We start from the raw sequence: 16,523 nt of genomic DNA, 5'->3' as shown, positions 1-16,523 counted from the left end.
CTAATGTCACCTGCAGCCGGGCCGTGACAGGGGACTACAACTCCCGGCGTGCTCCTCGGCAGCAGGACTACAGTTCCCGGCGTGCCCCGCGGCGCCCCCGCGCCCGTGAGGCGGGAGGCGCGAACCCGGAGCCCTCAGCCCGGAGCCCTCAGCGCTGGCCGAGCGGGTCCCGCCGAGCACCGGCCGCAGCCCGCCCCGCCACCCGCCGCCGCGGGCCCTGCCCAGGAGGTACGAACCGGTTCCCCGCTGCCCCCTCGCCTTCCCTACTGGGCCGCGTCCCCGCCGAGGCGGCGGTGCCCGGCCCCTGACGCGGCTCCTTCTGCTTTGCCAGGGCCTCGGGCGGCGGCCGGCGGAGCGGCACGGCCGGGTTCAGGGCGCCGGTGAGTCCGCGCCGGGCGGGGGCGGTGGGTCCTCTGTCCTCTCCCCACGGCGGCCGCTCGCACGGCCCCGCGCAGCGGGGAGTGTTTTTCCTTGGAGGGAGAAATCGCTCGTTCCCTGAGTTAGTGCCGGCCCCGCAGTTTAGCTCCCCTCCTGGGAGCTTGTAAAAACCGAAGTTTGATTTTTTATTTTCACTTCACGCTCTAAATCTCCAGAGTGCTGTAGGATGTGATATGAAGCAGCCTAATGCTACATAGACCGATCCCTGTCTTGCTTAAGCTCCCCACTCCCTGCCCAGGGGATATTTTTTTTCCTTTTTTTCTCCTCTTTTATCCAGCGGCACACACACTATTTTCCAATCCGTGCCCACAGCACTGTAGTGTCTTATCCAGGGCTGAGTTGCTCCTAAATGTCTTCTGTGCTCTACAGATCCCATCTTCAAGCTCCTTCCAACCTAATGGAGCCAGCGAAGCAGCCCTGAGGTGTGACATTGAAGAGCTGAAAAGGAAAGACCTTGCTCTAGACCAGGAAATTGCACAATTATCGTCCGAGTATGTCCTTGGCAAGCTCAATGTTCACTGTGTTGCCTGAATTATCTTTGTTTTTAAAACAGGAATTGGAGCTGAGAGCTGACCTTGTATGATGAGGTTGTTATGGTGCAATGTTGGTTCCAGTGTTGTTGTGAGTGATGGAACCTGAGGGAATTCTTTCCAATTTATTTAGTAAGGCAAAGCATGTTTTACTAGGACCTTGCATAAGAGGATTTTAGCTTTATCCTGTATGTTCCTGAGGTAATTACATGTTAACTGGGAACAGATAATTTCAGCCATTTGTTGTTTGTTGTGAAGGAGTGATATTTTCCAAGATAAGTATAGTGCATAGGATGGAAATGGCAAAACAACAAAGGCCGTTGCAAAACTCTTTTTGGTTTATCCTTAAGGGTAAACAGACCTTTTAGTGACAGGACAAGAGGAAATGGCCTCAAGCTGTGCCAGGGAAGGTTCAGGTTGGACATCAGGAAGAATTTCTTCACTGAAGGGATTGTCAGGCATTGGAAGGGGCTGCCCAGGGAGGTGGTGGAGTCACCATCCCTGGAGGTGTTCAAGAGATGACTGAACGTGGCACTCAGTGCTCTGGTCTAGTTAATATGGTGGTGTTTGGTCAAAGGTTAGACTTGATCTCAAAGGTATTTTCCAACCTTAATGATTCAATGATTCTGTGATTCTTAATTTTTTTTCCCTAGCTAGAGATTAGAGATACATATAAATGGAACTCACCACAGCCTTCTCCTGTTTCTACTTGATTCTGAGAACTTGAGTGAATTGTCTTGATGTGGCAAAAAAACCCCCTCAAAATAAGGGTTTTTTCAAAATAATCTGCTCGTTTGGAGCTTTGATGTTTATGACTTGCAGCAACTGCACTTGCTGCCTTCAGTTTCTGCTTTTGAGGTGCCAGGCTTTGGTGTCTCCCACAGCAGCAGGAACCCCCAATCCCTCTGTGCCATTTGTGACCTTTCTGGTGTTATTTTACAGAGGCTACAGCCTGGAGGAACTGGAGAAGCACATCTCTCTGCTCCATGAGTACAATGAAATCAAAGATGCTGGGCAGATGCTGCTGGGCAAGCTGGGTAAGGAAGGGGAAAGCTGTTGGAGAACTCCTTAGTTGGTGTTTTCATACAGACACAGAGAGAAGCTGCTGCACCACGGAGGCAGAGCTTGTGTTACAGACTCTAGGCTTGTATTACTCAATCATTGTGCAAGCACAAATGCTTCTGTTGTTGTTTTCTTGGCGTGTTTTCAGGACTGAACATGGGAAATAATTGTTATTTACCAGTATTTTAGTCTCTGCTATGGATTACCAAAATTTGAAAAGTCTTACCAATTTTTGTCAGTTTTCTTCTTCATATGCTTAAAAAAAGCAAAGTGTTGAGACAAGCAGGCAGCACAGCTGCAAAACCTTGGGTTGGTTTCTTGGCTGTGGGAGGTTGTGTGGGGTAGTTAGGGCAGGAAAACACAACTTTTCTTACTGATCTGATCTATTTTTAATAAGAGCAATGGTATTTTTCTTCCTAGCTGTTATCCGAGGGGTCACTACAAAACAGCTCTACCCTGAATATGACTTGGAGCTCAGTGACTAGTCCTGAACCTGGAGGCTGCCACATCCTGCAGAAGTGACTGTCACTGGGCACACGTGTTGGTGTCATTCTGGTTTGGAACAGGCAGAAGGTGCCCTCTGAAGGATTTTTAATTTAAATGTAGCATTGCCACAGGTGTGGTTTAACAGGCTTGTTCCTAAGAATCTTTGGAACATGAAAGTTGTTGAATCTATCAACTGTTTTCTGCTGTTGAGAAAGGGATATAGGTCTTGGGTTAAATTCATCTACTACCTGATCAACGAGATTTTTATTTTTTTAATTGGTAAGGTTGTAACTCAGGTTGATGTTGAGACCCTTCCTATGAAGCCTTTGTTTCCCTGCTACATCCTGGGGCTGTTTGGTTACTGAATGGATAGAGGAAGTGAGGACATACAAATGTCCAATGTAATAGCTGCTTTGAAAGGAAAACCCTCAGAAGCACGGAGGGAGGGCTGAAGTGGTGGTGTTTTGGGGGTTTTGTTGTATGGTCAAATCTGGAGAACTCTGGGTGTTCTGCATTTTTGTACTTACCTGCTCTGGTATCTGGAGGTTTTGTATAATTTCTGTAGTAAAATGGCAAAATGTGAAGTTGTGTTAATTGTCCAATCTGAATAAAGCAGCCTTCACATTTCTCAGTAATTCACTTTAAGAGCCTTTAAAACATTACATGAACCTGGGAACAAATTCTAAAACCATTCTCAGACAACTCTAACATCTGTTATTGAGATGTTTTCTGTCCATGACGACTGGGTGGCAGCACTGCCCAGGAATGGGCAGGTGCAGAACCACCTTTCTCGGCTCCAAGTGCAGAGTCACTGAGAGCGAGTGCTGTCCTGGGCAGTGATGATGTTGGGAGCACGAGTGTTTCAATGTCAGTGTTAGGGTGACTGCACAGACTAAATTTGGCTGCCTTGGGCAGTTCTAAGTGATGAAGTGCTCTGGTGACTGCAGATCCCTTGTCCTTTTTTCACTCAGGCTTGATGTACTTCTCCCCATTTCTACTTTCTAGGACCTTCTTGCCCAGTGAGTTTCCTCTCTAGTCTCCAGTCAGACACATGCTGCAGTCTGCTCGTTATTTCCAAATCTGAATCAAATTAATCTTTGTTGTGATTGGAGACTAGGAACCAGTCACAAGGCTGCTGCTGAGAACAGAATTGTTTTTGTGCTCTTGGCTCTGGACCTGGCACAGAAACATCACTAATTAGTATCTTGTTTTGCCTCAAAAGCTGTGGGGAGAGGTCTCGAGCAGAGGCAGAGCCAGCCTGTGTATTCCACGATTCATCCAAGCAGGTCTCTGCTGATGTGCAGCTGAGCAGTGTATTTACTGTGGCCAGATCAGAATGGGCTCTTGGAATGGTTACAGGTATATCCCACACTCCTCTGCCAAGGGTGGAAAATTCCCATGTTTTGGAGTAGTTTTAAGGGGAGGAAAAAAGTCACAAGAAGGCAAGAACTGGGAAATGCAAACTTTGTTATTAACGCTGCTATTTTGGCTGGTATTTTGTGTGTGGAAGAACTGGTTCGGCCTGGAGTGTTCCAACCAAAATGTTCCTCTGGCGATGGCACGAGCAACTGGAATTTGGTTTTGCAATGGGGAGTATGTATGGGAATTCTTCAGCTTGTGCTAGGTGTGAGCTGTGGGGATGAAGTATAGCCCACTGGAAAGCTACTGAAGGTTATTTAAGGAGTGAGAAGTGTTTTCTTCCCATCTGTGTAGCAGCACTGGGACTAAAACCTGCAGCTGTAGCTGTGCAAGTGTCCTGCACAGGGGTTACACTTCAGGTAGCACAGGGCACAGTGCCTGGGGAAGGTGCCCTGATCCCACTCCCTTGTCCATGGAGGATAAACACCCACAGTACAACATGAAGTAAGAGCAGAATGTCCTTGGGGAGTCCCTGCTGCTGGCACGGTGGCTCTGCCACGCGGTGGCAGCTGCGTTCCACGGCTCTTCCGGCTGCTCTGTGCAGGGAAACCCACCACTGAGAGATTCCAGGGACTAAATGATTCCTGCAATACTTCAGGACAGGACTGCACAGTTGCCATTGAGGTACTTCATCGTGGCCCCTCCAACTGCCCTTCCCAGAGCTACTCTTGTACCTTCATGGCTGTCACCTGGAGGATGAAATACGCTGGCTTCTGCCCAAGTCCAGGAGAGGAACAGAACAGATCTGCTTTCTATAAATAAACCTCCAAACTCGCTAACTAAGTGTAGAGCTGGAAGAACACTGAGTGCAATAATGGTAAGTGTAATTCACATTTTTAACTTAAATTTAGAAAGTGTGTTTCTGCTAAGTTAGGCCCAGCTCTATAACGAGCTGACAGAGACCAAGTGGTGTCACAGAGCTCACAGAGTTTCACCAAAGGGCAGGACATGCTGTCTGCACAGGGCTGCTGCAGAGCAGGATACCAGAGACCCCTCAACACCCTTGGCTCCTCAGGGAAAAAAAAAAGAATTCAAAAAAAGTAGCACATACTGGGATTTTTTATGAGTCAGTGTATTCATGGATGAGTACTGAGCCAAGAACCAGCCTCTTCTTCCCCTTTAGGTCACTTGCAGTTTTATTTCTTGTGTCTCCTGTGCATCAGTCCCCATTACAAGCCATTTCTCATCACACACACCTATTCTGGATATAACCATTTCCTTGCATTGCTTTGGGTAAGCTGTTTTCTCCTGCACATCCCTCATTTAGCCTGATCTTGAGTCTTGCGTCTGAAAGCAGGGCTAATGGAAAGAAAACACTCTAAGGCAACAGAGGGAAAATAAAATCCATATAGTAGATAAGTTATGCTGCCAGTTGCAAGGAACAAATCTGTGCAGTCAAGGGAATACAGCTCTCTGAGACGCTATTTCCTGCTGCTAAACAATTTGGGAATGGGCTTTTATATCCCTTAGCAACCTAATGTTCTCAAAGTCAACAGGAATTTTGGCACAGCTACCTCCCGTTAATGAACTGTTTGTGATGCTTTCAAAAAACTGATACAGCCTGTCACTGGGAAAAAAAAGAAAGCCTCTGATTAAAGTCATCTCAAGGAAAGGGTGGAAGTGAACTGCAATTAACCTCTTTCCTTCTGCTGTCCATCAGGGATTGCTGCAGGGATTGCTCATGGATGTCCCCCCTCAGCACTCTCAGCTGTCCGCACCGTGGGCCGTCTGCACATCCAGCTGATGAACAGGACTGTTATCCCGATGTCCCAGTGTTTTCTCTATCTCTGTTTCCACTTTGAGCCGACAGTTCCGAATGGCATCCTGGATACTCCGCAGGTCCCACTGGGTTCTGGGCAGGGCATCGTCCAGCGTGAAAACCCCGTCGCGCGTTCTCCGCACTTGTGTGCACACGGCGGAGGATTTCAGCTCCAGGCCGATCTCGTGAACCACCTTCCGGAGGTACTGCTGGGTCTCATGCAAGCAGTGGATTTCTAGGAGGACAGAGAGATTCCTTCAGAAGCAGCAAAGCTTTGACACGAGCTCAGACTTTGTAAATCCAGACATCACTTGCAGTTAGGCTGAGAGAACTGGTTTGGCAGAAGGCACTATTTAAGATACAGCATGGGTGGATTATGATTTTCTGGAATACTGCAGGGTGTCTTAGCCTCACCCAGAGTGAATACTTTAGGAAAACAAGCCCATAAATACAAGAGAATAATGTAGAAATTTAGGTATTTCAAAGGTGAAAATAAAAGGCACTTTTTTAATAAGGCAAATAGTTTGTGAGGAGAAGGAGACTGGATGCAGGAAAGCAAACCATGCTTTAAAAAACCCCAATAACCCAGCACTGAAATGCATTGCACTGAATCATTGGGATAAGAAGAATTTTGTCCTTTAGGTATTCACGATGCAAATTTTCTGGCCTCAGACTTTGATCTGGAACTGGCAGGGAAATTAAATGGGTATACAACTGGATGGAATTACAAGAGCAGCTTCGGTACTGTGAAGATTCCAGATCTTCCCCTACCAAAGAATCTTTCAGCCACCCTGAAGAGTTCATCAAAAGAGGAGATGCTCTGGTGATTTTGGAAACTACAAATCCTTCAAATTTTCTGCAGGGATTAGCAGTTACAAGTTGATGAGAAATTCTCACCAAGTTATTTGGCATTAAATCACAATTCAGAAACTGAATTTTACCAACTTATTTGCCATAACACAGAGTTCCCCAGGACATTCTGGGCCAGTCCTACCTAGCTGGAATTCTGGAAGTGCAAACTGGAGGCATCGGATCGCTGTGATTATCGGGGGGCTTTTATCCATGGGACGAATCAACCCTTTGACAGCCAGCTCATAAGCCTCTTGTGTTTTCATATCAATGTTAGAATACCTGGAAAAACAAAAAAGGGGGCAGAACAGACATTTAGTACTTCTCTCCAATGGGATTCAAAATATCTCCACCCCCAACAAAGCAGAGCTGCAGTTTTTGTTCTTGAAACTGCCTCTCTGTTGAGTTTTTGCATATATTTTAATACTGTCAGTAGTGTAGCACAGTTTGGGAGGGAGGTACCTGGTCATGTGTGCAAGATATTTTTGTCAGCCCTAATGTAGCAAATCGGTCTAAAAACAGCTGGAGATTTCCGGATACAAGGATACTTAACTGCAACCTCTCGCCAGAGCACTCCCAGTAACTCCTCTCTGCCCCTGGCAAGCATTCCAACCTTTAAAGACTTCGATTATGGGAAACAAAACCCTCTCCTTTGTTTTAAAGACCAGCAAATGGCAGTGGGATCAGGTCAGCTCATTTCCCCCTTGGATACCCACATCAGCAGGGCCTTGTGATTTGTCCCTTGAATGACAGCGAGAATCCGTTCCAGCTTCTCCCTTGTGATATGATCTGCAAATATTAAGGCAGAAACAAAGTCTCAATTATCCACCCAGAAACTGGAAAGAGAGAGCAGCCTGAAACGTGCCACCGAGGTATTGCTGTCCCTTGGGCAGTCACATCAAAAGGGGCTGATGAGAGGTGGCCTCAGCAGAGCCACTTTCTCTGGCTGCACATGGAGCAGCACAGCACTGGACTGCAAAGGGAAGAGTTACTCTGCTTAATTGATTTCAAGATGTCGATGTTCCAGTTTCTCTTATCGGGTGTTTGAAGAGTTTCATTCAATGAAAGCTTTTAACTGCTATCACCAAGTGTGATTTACAGAGATCTGGGCCTTGACCAACTCAGTAGCAATGACTGTGGCCAGCACTTATACTGGCTTTTATATTTTATATTGTGTTATATTTAGAACAAGTGGACTACAACATCAATAACAAACAGAAACCATGTAAGGAGCAGCTTTTGTTGTGCAATTCACCTGGTCAAATGCTTTGCAGTTAGTGTGCTGTTTGGTGTTCTGTATTTAAAAAAAAAAACAAACCACATAAAATCAGTTTCTTACCAAATGTTGTCTTCTCTATTAGCTTCCCTGTGTCTGAGAAATCATCAGTGGCTTTACCAAACAGCCCACCAACAGTGTAAACCTGGAAGAAAGGCAAAGAGCACAGTTTAATCAAAGAAATACTCCCAGCAGTTGAGTAGCAGTGTTGTGCCATGCAGCTGCGAGGAGTGCAGGCTACGACTGTTGCACACAAAGACAGCAGCATCTGGGCCTCTAAAGGCCATGAGTGGATGCTCACGGGAAGGGCAACATTCTGCACCTTGAAAAGCTCTCAAAAGCGTAGGTGGGCTTGAGACTCAAGAGCAGAACCACCATCACAAAGTCCAGGGCACTGGGGTAGGACCAAGGGTATAATCACCCTCCAATGTTCTGAGGCCATTCAGAGCCAGCACCTACCTTGGTCAGGTGGCAGTTGTACAGGTCAGTGAGCAGCTTGTTCCCATGGCCAATGCCAAGCACTGAAACACAGAAAATGGGGAACCTGTTATTCAGCCACTCATGAAGTCACTGATCTGCATTTATAGAGCACTGCACGCTCGCACCACTCTGTCCCCTGGACAGGGATGTATCTCCTTAGGAGTCATGTCTGAGCAGTGCAATTAGACCCCCAAATGGTTGCCTGTCATGAAAATTTTAAGGCTGTAACCAGAGTTCTTGGATTTCTCCGGAACTTTACAGCTGGGTACTTGGGCAAACACTCAGCAGTGATACAGCAAAGCCAGTTCAGGTGGTAGAGCAGAGATGGGGGGTTATGTGGCAGTTCAGGAGCTTGGAGTCCCCGAGCAAAGCCCTGTGTGCTGGGGGTGAGGGGTCGCTGGGCTGTGAGACCCGAGGGCTGACACTGTGCAGTGGCTGAGCTTCCACCACTTCTTCCCCCTGCAGAAACCCATCACCTCGCAGAACATGGTGCCACTCCAGGATGAGACCCACCGAAGACTCCTGAAGCCTTCACGTCCAGCCGGTGACCCGCTCCGATCTTCAGCCGCCTGAACCGCGGGCCTTGGACTGCAACGGAGACAGCGGGAGGTCAGTTCGCGGAGCCCGCCCGGGGCTCCCACCATTCCCGTGCTCCCACCATCCCGATGCTCCTACCACTCCCACCTCCCCCAGCCTTACCGAGGGGGTGGTCGGCCAGCACTGGCACCCTGGTAGGCACCAGCTCCAGGGCCCCGCCGCCGCTCGGTGCCGGTGCCGGTGTCGGTAGGAAGCGGATCTGCTGCCGCGGGGCGCGTCTCGGCGCCGCGTTCAGCTCTGCAAAGAGATGCGGGGGGGGCGGTCAGGGGCGGCCGGCGACCCCCGGGGATGCGATGGGACGGGTCCCGCCGCCGGCCCCGACAGGCTCACCGCGCAGCAGCCGCGTCTCCACCGCCTCTCGGACGCGGCACCAGGCCACCCCCGCCGGCTTGTACACGGCGAAGAGCCCGGCCGGCCCCGCCATGCCGCGCTCCCCGCCCGCTCCGCCCCGTCCGGGCGCTTCCGGGGCAGCGCCGGGGCCGGGCCGGGATGCGGCGGCTGCTGCTGCGGGCGGTGGGAGCGGTGCGGGGGGTCCCGCTGCTGCGGGCGGGTCCCGGCTCCCCGGGCGAGTGCTTCCCGCCGGCCCCACCGCAGCCCCTGCGGCGTTCGGGTCGGCCTTTCACCCGGGTCTGTCCCTCCCCTGGTCCGGTCCCTCACCCGGTGCTTCCCGCAGGCACAGCCCGGCTGAGCCACAGCGATCCGCGGGGCTGGGATGGACACACCGGGGAGGAGGAGGAGGAGGAGGAGGAGGAAGGGTGGCACCAGCTTTACCCCAGCCACATCCCCACCAGCCCGCTGCAGAAGGCGCTGCTGGCCGCCGGCTCCGCGGTCATGGCGCTCTATGACCCCTACAGACACGGTAAGCCCGGCCAGGGCAGTGCCTGCCAAACACGTCCGGCAGATCCCGCCCCGTGTGTCCTAAAAGCTTCACAGGAGTTTATTTCTCCCTCTGTTGGGTAAGACCTTTAGTTATGGGATAAGTGCAGGGCTGAGAGCTGGCCCAGGGCAGGAAGCTGTGGAAGAGAGGGGCTGAGGAACCCAAACACACCCCAGTGGCCTCCTCATGACTGTGATGCCACCCAGCCCTGTCTCATTCCTCTATGGTCCCTCAGGTCTCATGCCTGCACCTACCTCCCATCCCCAGGAAGGGTCATGGGGGTGACACCAGGGCAGAGTAAGCCCCTGAGGCTGAAGATCTGTGGTTTGTGGGGTCCCCACTTTGCCACGGGCTTCCTGCTTGCTCCTGGTCAATGGGTCCATTGCCTTATTTCCTCACCTGCCAACCTGGAACAGCTGGGTGTTGCAAAAACTGCTCTTGGGTCACTCTCTGGTCTCTCTTTCAGACATGGTGGCAGTCCTTGGGGAGACCACAGGCTGCCTGGCCCTGCCCAACCTGCGAGACAAGATGAAGCACCACCCTGAAGGTTACCGCATCCTCCAGTGCGTCCCTCGCATCCCTCCCGCCCTCACCCTGTGGTTCCTGTGGGGAGGGAGACACAACACCAAGCACATTCCTTGGGCCCTGTGAGGGGAGAGCTTGAAAGCAACCCAGGCATTTAGTTAGCTCTAACCCTCCAGGCTGTTTATTTCACTTTATTTTGAACGATCCCAGGAGCCCTGTGACATGTCTAAGGGCGGACACTGCTGCCTGTCTGTTCTGCTTCACTGCTGGAACTGGCAGCTGCCAACACCAAGAGATGCAGCAGCAGGCGCAGAGGAGAAATCCATGGATGTGGATGCTAAGCAACAATAAGAACCCACCACACCCATTGATTTCTTCCCTGTGCCTGCTGCTGCACCTCCTTGCGTTGGAGACTTCATCTCTGTTGGTCTGCCTCCTCCTTAGACACCTCCATATTTTCTTTCCCAGTGCCCAACAGCATCTCCCCAAGCTGTGAAATGAGCTTTTGTTTCCTTGTTTAGACTCGATCACTTTTGCTTCCATGTCTGCAGGGACTTGTTGAGCACAGCCAGGCTGAAGGCCAGGGGGGATTTCTCTTATTAACCAAGCTTTCACTGTGTATCTGCTTGCCTTCTCCCTGCTCCCTGTCATGTGTCACACCTGCCTCTTGTGTGTTGTTTGGGTTGTGCCACACAGGGGCTGGGGAAAAGCTGCCTTTTGCCATATGTTTGTGCAGAGCAGCCTGATCCTGGCTCTGGATGTTGACCCAGAAAAGCATTAAGAGCACCAGGATGGGGCTGAGAGCCAGAGGAACTGCCCAGGGAGAGGGGACAGCAAAGGCACTGAGGGCTGGGGAGGGACATCCCCACCTGCTCCTTGTCCTGTGGTGTTGCAGGGATTTTAGGGGTCCCATTTGTGCACACAAGTCTTTTTTTTTTTATCCCCCAAGCTTCTGAGGTCCCTTTCACACCAAATACACAAGGAAGTGTCTGCAGCCAGCATGAAGCAGGTGCTAGTCCTTCTTATCTCTGTGGCACCTCTGCTCCAGGAGCTGAGAAGCTCCTGGATCCGCTGCAGGGCTTTTATCATGGGAAGTGTTTACCCTGTCCATGGAAATAGGCTTTTGTTTACTTCCAGGGCTGTGAGGCACCTGTTTGCCAACAACGTGGAGAGGAGACCTTTCCATGTATGGCTGCCACGTGGCTGGTGGTGAAAGTCTGAGCAGGACTGAAATTAAACCTGTGTTTAGAACAAATTCCCTCCCCTCTTTAGGGCTGTTCCTTTGAAGCTCTGGCTGCTTTGCAGGGACACTAAAGAGCTCTGCTCTGCAGGGCTGGCTGTCGCTGGAGGCTGTGCCTGGCTGGCAGCACACACAGCAGCAGTGTTGCAGTGCAGAGGACACCGGTGTTTTTCCCACCAGAGCTGCTGCAGGGGCACGAGATGAAAGCCCTTTTATTGCCAAGGCTTCAGGTAGATCCCTTAAGCAATTTGTGTGCCAGCCTCAGCAACAGGAATGCAGACAGGGCTGACCCTGCAGAGAGGAGTCAGGATCCGCACAAGGAAAAAGCAGAGGCATGGGATGGGGGTTTCCAAGGGCTCCTTTTCTCCAGGACCCCCAGCTGTGGGTTTCACTGAGGGTCTCAGTGACCTGTGTTTTGCTTTCAGGGAACGGCCTTGCATCCGTCTCTCCACCCTGGACATGTCCAGGCTGCGGGGGCTGCCGGATGGCTCGCTGGGCCGGGAGTACGTCCGGTTCTTGGAGGACAATGTGAGTGTGGGGTTTTGTGGTGTGCAGATTTCTGTGGCTGATCCCTGTGCTGGGAGCACAGGCGTGCTTTAGATGGAGATTGGAGCCACAGAGTTGAGTTGGACCTCTTTGGATTTGCAGAAGGTTTCTCCGGACACCCGGATGCCACCCAAGTTTGTTGATGATGAAGAGCTGGCCTATGTGATCCAGAGGTACCGGGAAGTCCACGACCTGATGCACACCCTCCTGGGCATGCCAACTAACATGCTGGGTGAGCAACACGGGCTCAGAGGGCTGCACTGCCAAACACCACCGATGCTTCTTGGCTGCCTCTCCCAGGAATGGAGGCCTGTCGGACTCCTCGATCCTCAGCCCAGTTTGGTGTGTGGGGAGGTTTGCATCATCGCTGTCCTTCATCACTGGCTCTGTGGTGACCAAGAGGCCATGGGATGTCACCTTTTCCCTGCTGGGAGATGCTCTGCCCAAGCCCTGGGCACAGGCAGCTGCTGGGTGGGTGGTTGCTGCCTGGCAGGGAGGGTGGCACAGAGGGAGGGATGTTTCGCAAGCTCTGTGTGAAGGCAGAAGGGGGCTCCTCGTTGCTCCTTCTCTGCACGTCTCCCTGTCCTTTGCCCTCGTTTTGTGTCTGACTCAACAGCAAGTCACAAGTGGAGTCTTACTGGTTCTTGTGGGAACTGGTGTGACAGGTCTCCTACACAGGCTTTAGCTGAGCCCCAGATGCTTTTGTAAAAGGCCTGTCCTGTGCTGGGAGACCAAGAGAGCCACACAGACCATCAGGCAATGGCACTGCTAAAGATCTGCAGGGAGTTGGCCTGCCTGTTCCCCAAGCTCACAGGGTGCTGTCCCTTTAGGGTGGGTGGTTTGTGACAAGGCTCATCCTGGCACAGAATGAGGCCACGACCAGCCTTGGGAAGCATTCCCGAGTAGCCATCCTCAGGAAAGGCAGATGTGCAGCCTGCATTGCAGGCCCTCAGGGCCCTGTCCGGCCCTTGACCCAGGTGTTCTGCCTGCTCATGGCCTCCCTGCTTCCTCCCAGGTGAGGTTGTGGTGAAGTGGTTCGAAGCCGTCCAGACAGGGCTGCCCATGTGTGTCCTGGGAGCAGCGTTCGGCCCCGTCCGTCTCAGCGCACGGTAGGCGCCCGGCTCTGCCCTGGGGATGTGCCAGCTTGGGTGGTGCTTCCCCACGTCCTCTGGGGATGAGGAGGGGACACTGCTGGTTTGCAGGGGGGAGTCAGTCCGGGATCCCTCTTCCCCAGGGAAGCAGTGACAGCGGGAGGCACGGCTTTGCCTGGTCGCTAAAGCAGAACCTGATGCCTAGTCTGCATTCAACACCAACCCCCTGTGCCAGGCAGGAGCAATTTCCAGGCCTTGGCATGTGTTGAGGGCCAGCAGGACCCTCACCACACCGACAGCTGTCCCTTGCCCCTGCACATCTGTTTTGGTGGCCCAGCAGTTGCAGAACCTGAGTTCTGGTCTTGGGTTTGGTGCTGACTGTAACCATCCTGGCACACCATCCTCTTCTGTGCCTCAGTTTTCCCTGTGAGTTAAACAGAGGGGATGATAGAAAGGTAGAAGGATACATGAAACACATGGGTTTGGCACCTGCCTGCAATGGGAACTTGGAGAAGGAAATCAAAACCAAAGTATGGATATCAAAGCTGCCACCACCTGTATTGTTTGTTCCAGAAAGCTGCAGGTCCTGGCCACTGAGCTGGTGCCCTGGGCGATCCGGAGCGGGCTCAACGCCAGCTGTGTCCTGAATGTCTACTACGAGCAGCGCTGGGAGCAGCCAGTGGAGTCCCTGCGGGAGGAGATCGGCATCTTCCCTCCCCCGGCCGTTCGAGTGTGAGAGTTTAGGGAGGGCACAGGGGATCCCCGTTGTCAGACAACAGCCATTCCCTGCCCTGCTCCGTATCCTCCTGCCTGGGAGTGCAGCATGGCTCCATGGACCTGAGGGATGAGTTTTCTTCTGCCAAGAGCTGGCACCATCCTGTTGGTAGAGGCCAAGCGGCACCTCCTTTTGATGGTGCCAAAAACTGGACTTCTTTTGCTGTTTGTGATTTTGGTTCAGGGATGTCAAGCCCTGATGTGCCTTTGCCAGCTGGGTCTGGCTGCTCAGGTCCCCTGGCAGCAGCATTCCAGTACTGATGCTCCCAAATGCTGGGATGGAGAGGGAGCACACTGCAGCAAACTGGTGCCTTGGCCTTCTGCAGCTCTGGGCCTGTGCAGGTAAATCCTTCCTCCCACCTTCCCCAGGAAGATCAAGGCTTAAAATCTTGGAGTTGTCCTGGACTGGAGCTAAACCACTGATTTCCAAAGTAGCACAGGGGCAGGTTGGGTGTGTACAGTGGTGACATCCCATGTTGTACTGGTGCTTACCTGGTCTCCTGTTGGGTCATATGGGATGTTCTTCACTCATGCCTTGGAGACCAGACAGTATGTGATTGTGTGCCCATGGGGCCAGGCAGGGAAATACTTTTGGATATTATCCCTGCTGGATTGGCTGTTTGAGAGCCAATCCCAGTCTGCTGTGTCTCTCTGTAGTCCCTTCCAATCAAAAATTATGAAATGCACATGATTGTGCTGAGTTTTCAATAGGAATCATCCCCTCCTTGGGCAACAGTACGACACAATTAGGAATAAGGCTCCAGAGAGCTCAGAAATGGCATCTGCTCATGCTGTGTCTGGGAGCTGATTGCTGTCTGGGTTAATTAACAGGGCTCCAGACTGCCAGCAGCCAGGGAGCAGAGCTGCTGGATGTGAGGGCAGAGAACCACCAGGCCAGGGGCTCTTTATGTGTGTGTGCTTGCTGTTGAAATTCCTTCTTGCTTAATAAAATCCATGGTGGAGCCTGTGGTTCGTTACCCCTCCCCTGTCCCTTCTCCCCTCCTGAGGGGGAGATCTGATGTGAAAGCTCACCTCTTTTTTGGCTTCAGCAGGTTCTGCTGTTCTCTGTGGTGGTAGATGATGTCAGGGCACGTGCACGGCCATATATCCCTGGGGATCAGGGCACAAAATGGACTGTGGAACTGCATCTTTCCAGCTGGGATTTGGGGATGCTGGGCTGTTAATTGGCTCCTCGTGATGATCATTACAGAAGGGCCCAGACAGGGGAGGATTGGGGTACAGAGCAGGAGGAGGCTGAGGGCTTCCTAAAGTGATCCTGGTTCCTTAGGGGGGAAGGGGTTTCTCTTTTGGTGGCAAATGGGAGACATGGGATTGCCCTGCTGTCAGCTTCACTGGCCCTGTCCCAGTCTCGTGTGGGATGCTGGAGCAGAGGGGCAGGAGCAGGGGCTGACAGGGTGACCAGGAGTTGCTCCATACCAGGAGACTGAGGAGGGGGAAAACTCTTGGTTTTCTACGTTTAAGAGCAGACCTGGGAACAGAGGGACTGGCTTCCTTCCTATACCCCCAGACTCCCTGTTTTTAACTTCTCCCTCTATCATCCCACCAGCCAGACTTTGGGGTTTTGTCTAAAGCCTCCCTTTGGTCCCCAGAGTTATTTCAAGCAGATGCTAAAGGACAGCATATAAATACAATCTTCAGCTGCTGGCAAAATGCACAGCGTGGGGGTTGTCCTAGTGCAGTGGTCCAGATGAAAGAAACATTTGCCTCTAAAATGACCCAGAAATGTGCTTTTCTGCATTGGAAACGTGTCAGAGCCTTGAGGTGGATAAACCGAAGGGCAGCAAAGCTTTGCTTCCAGAAGCTGTGAGCAGCAGTCAAGGAAACCGTGGGAAGTGATGGCCGCGAGAGAGGGTTTTGCTGCATTTTGGGTTATTTAGAGCGGCCGTGCAGCGCTCAGGCTGCCAGTGATGGTGGTGCCGCCTTCGCGCAGCCACGTGTGGCTCGGTGGGCTGGTGCCAGCGCTACAGAAATGGCTCGTCATGTAATTTTAAACGGCATCTGCTGAGCCCGGATCATGTAACGGCCTCCGCGGCTCCTGATCCCGCAGCCGCCTCTTGTGGAGCCTGCGGGAAGGAAGGCGGCGGGGAGGGGGGGGCGGTGGTGTGATTTTGGGAGGGCAGACACCAGCCACGTGAAAATGCTTTTTTCGGAGGGGACATCTTCGCTGTGGGCAAGTGGCAGCTCCACCATGGCTGTGCGGTGACGCGATAAGAATAACTCCTGAAAAGCTGGCAGCGATGCCTGGTTATTGGTCCCTTGGCAAAGCTGCGCCCTCCGGCTCCGGTGCCAAAACGGAGCTCCCCATCCACGGTGTCCCCAGGGCGGGCGGACCCTGCGCGGCGGCAGCGCCCGGGGGCATTCGCGGGGTCCCCCCGGCGCGTTCCAGCCGGGGAGCCCCGGGAGCGATCACCGCGCCCCGGCGGCAAAATGCGACTCTGGTGGGACTCGAACCCACAACCTTTGAATGACTCCCGTCACACAGCGCTAGAAGTCCAATGCGCTATCCATTGCGCCACAGAGCCCTTGCTCAGCCGCGCCGCCCTCACCGCCTCT

General features: G+C 52.4%; 3 protein-coding genes and 1 non-coding gene across 4 annotated transcripts; 2 read left to right on the top strand and 2 right to left on the bottom strand.

Moving 5' to 3' along the window:
- Positions 1-33: 33 nt before the first annotated feature.
- SWI5 (SWI5 homologous recombination repair protein) lies at positions 34-3,151 on the top strand (the record flags this gene model as incomplete). The annotated part of the gene is made up of 4 exons (XM_027729856.2): positions 34-228; positions 808-929; positions 1,911-2,005; positions 2,451-3,151. Coding segments are annotated over 4 exons (477 nt in total), but the record flags the coding sequence as incomplete, so codon positions are not given.
- A 1,825-nt stretch (positions 3,152-4,976) lies between these two features.
- On the bottom strand, positions 4,977-9,342 carry TRUB2 (TruB pseudouridine synthase family member 2). The gene is made up of 8 exons (XM_027729974.2): positions 9,227-9,342; positions 8,999-9,133; positions 8,813-8,887; positions 8,279-8,340; positions 7,883-7,964; positions 7,260-7,332; positions 6,689-6,825; positions 4,977-5,929 (listed from the first exon to the last, which is right to left on the bottom strand). The coding sequence occupies exons 1-8, from the start codon at positions 9,318-9,320 to the stop codon at positions 5,640-5,642; spliced, it is 948 nt and encodes a 315-aa protein (XP_027585775.1). The 5' UTR covers positions 9,321-9,342; the 3' UTR covers positions 4,977-5,639.
- Positions 9,343-9,385: 43 nt separating this feature from the next.
- On the top strand, positions 9,386-14,918 carry COQ4 (coenzyme Q4). The gene is made up of 6 exons (XM_027729855.2): positions 9,386-9,755; positions 10,240-10,336; positions 11,964-12,066; positions 12,187-12,316; positions 13,100-13,193; positions 13,749-14,918. Exons 1-6 carry the CDS (start codon positions 9,386-9,388, stop codon positions 13,909-13,911), a joined length of 957 nt encoding a protein of 318 aa, XP_027585656.2. The 3' UTR covers positions 13,912-14,918.
- Positions 14,919-16,400: 1,482 nt separating this feature from the next.
- TRNAR-UCU lies at positions 16,401-16,492 on the bottom strand. The gene is given in 2 exon segments: positions 16,401-16,436; positions 16,456-16,492. It is a non-coding gene; the product is annotated as a tRNA-Arg (tRNA).
- Between the last annotated feature and the right edge of the window lie 31 nt (positions 16,493-16,523).

Source organism: Pipra filicauda, unplaced genomic scaffold, assembly GCF_003945595.2.
Source record: "Pipra filicauda isolate LSUMZ 115617 unplaced genomic scaffold, ASM394559v2 scaffold121_size3267253_pilon, whole genome shotgun sequence".
Classification (NCBI taxonomy): Eukaryota; Metazoa; Chordata; class Aves; order Passeriformes; family Pipridae; genus Pipra; species Pipra filicauda.
The sequence above is the reverse complement of the archived record's forward strand: the minus strand, read 5'-3'. Positions and strand labels throughout refer to the sequence as shown.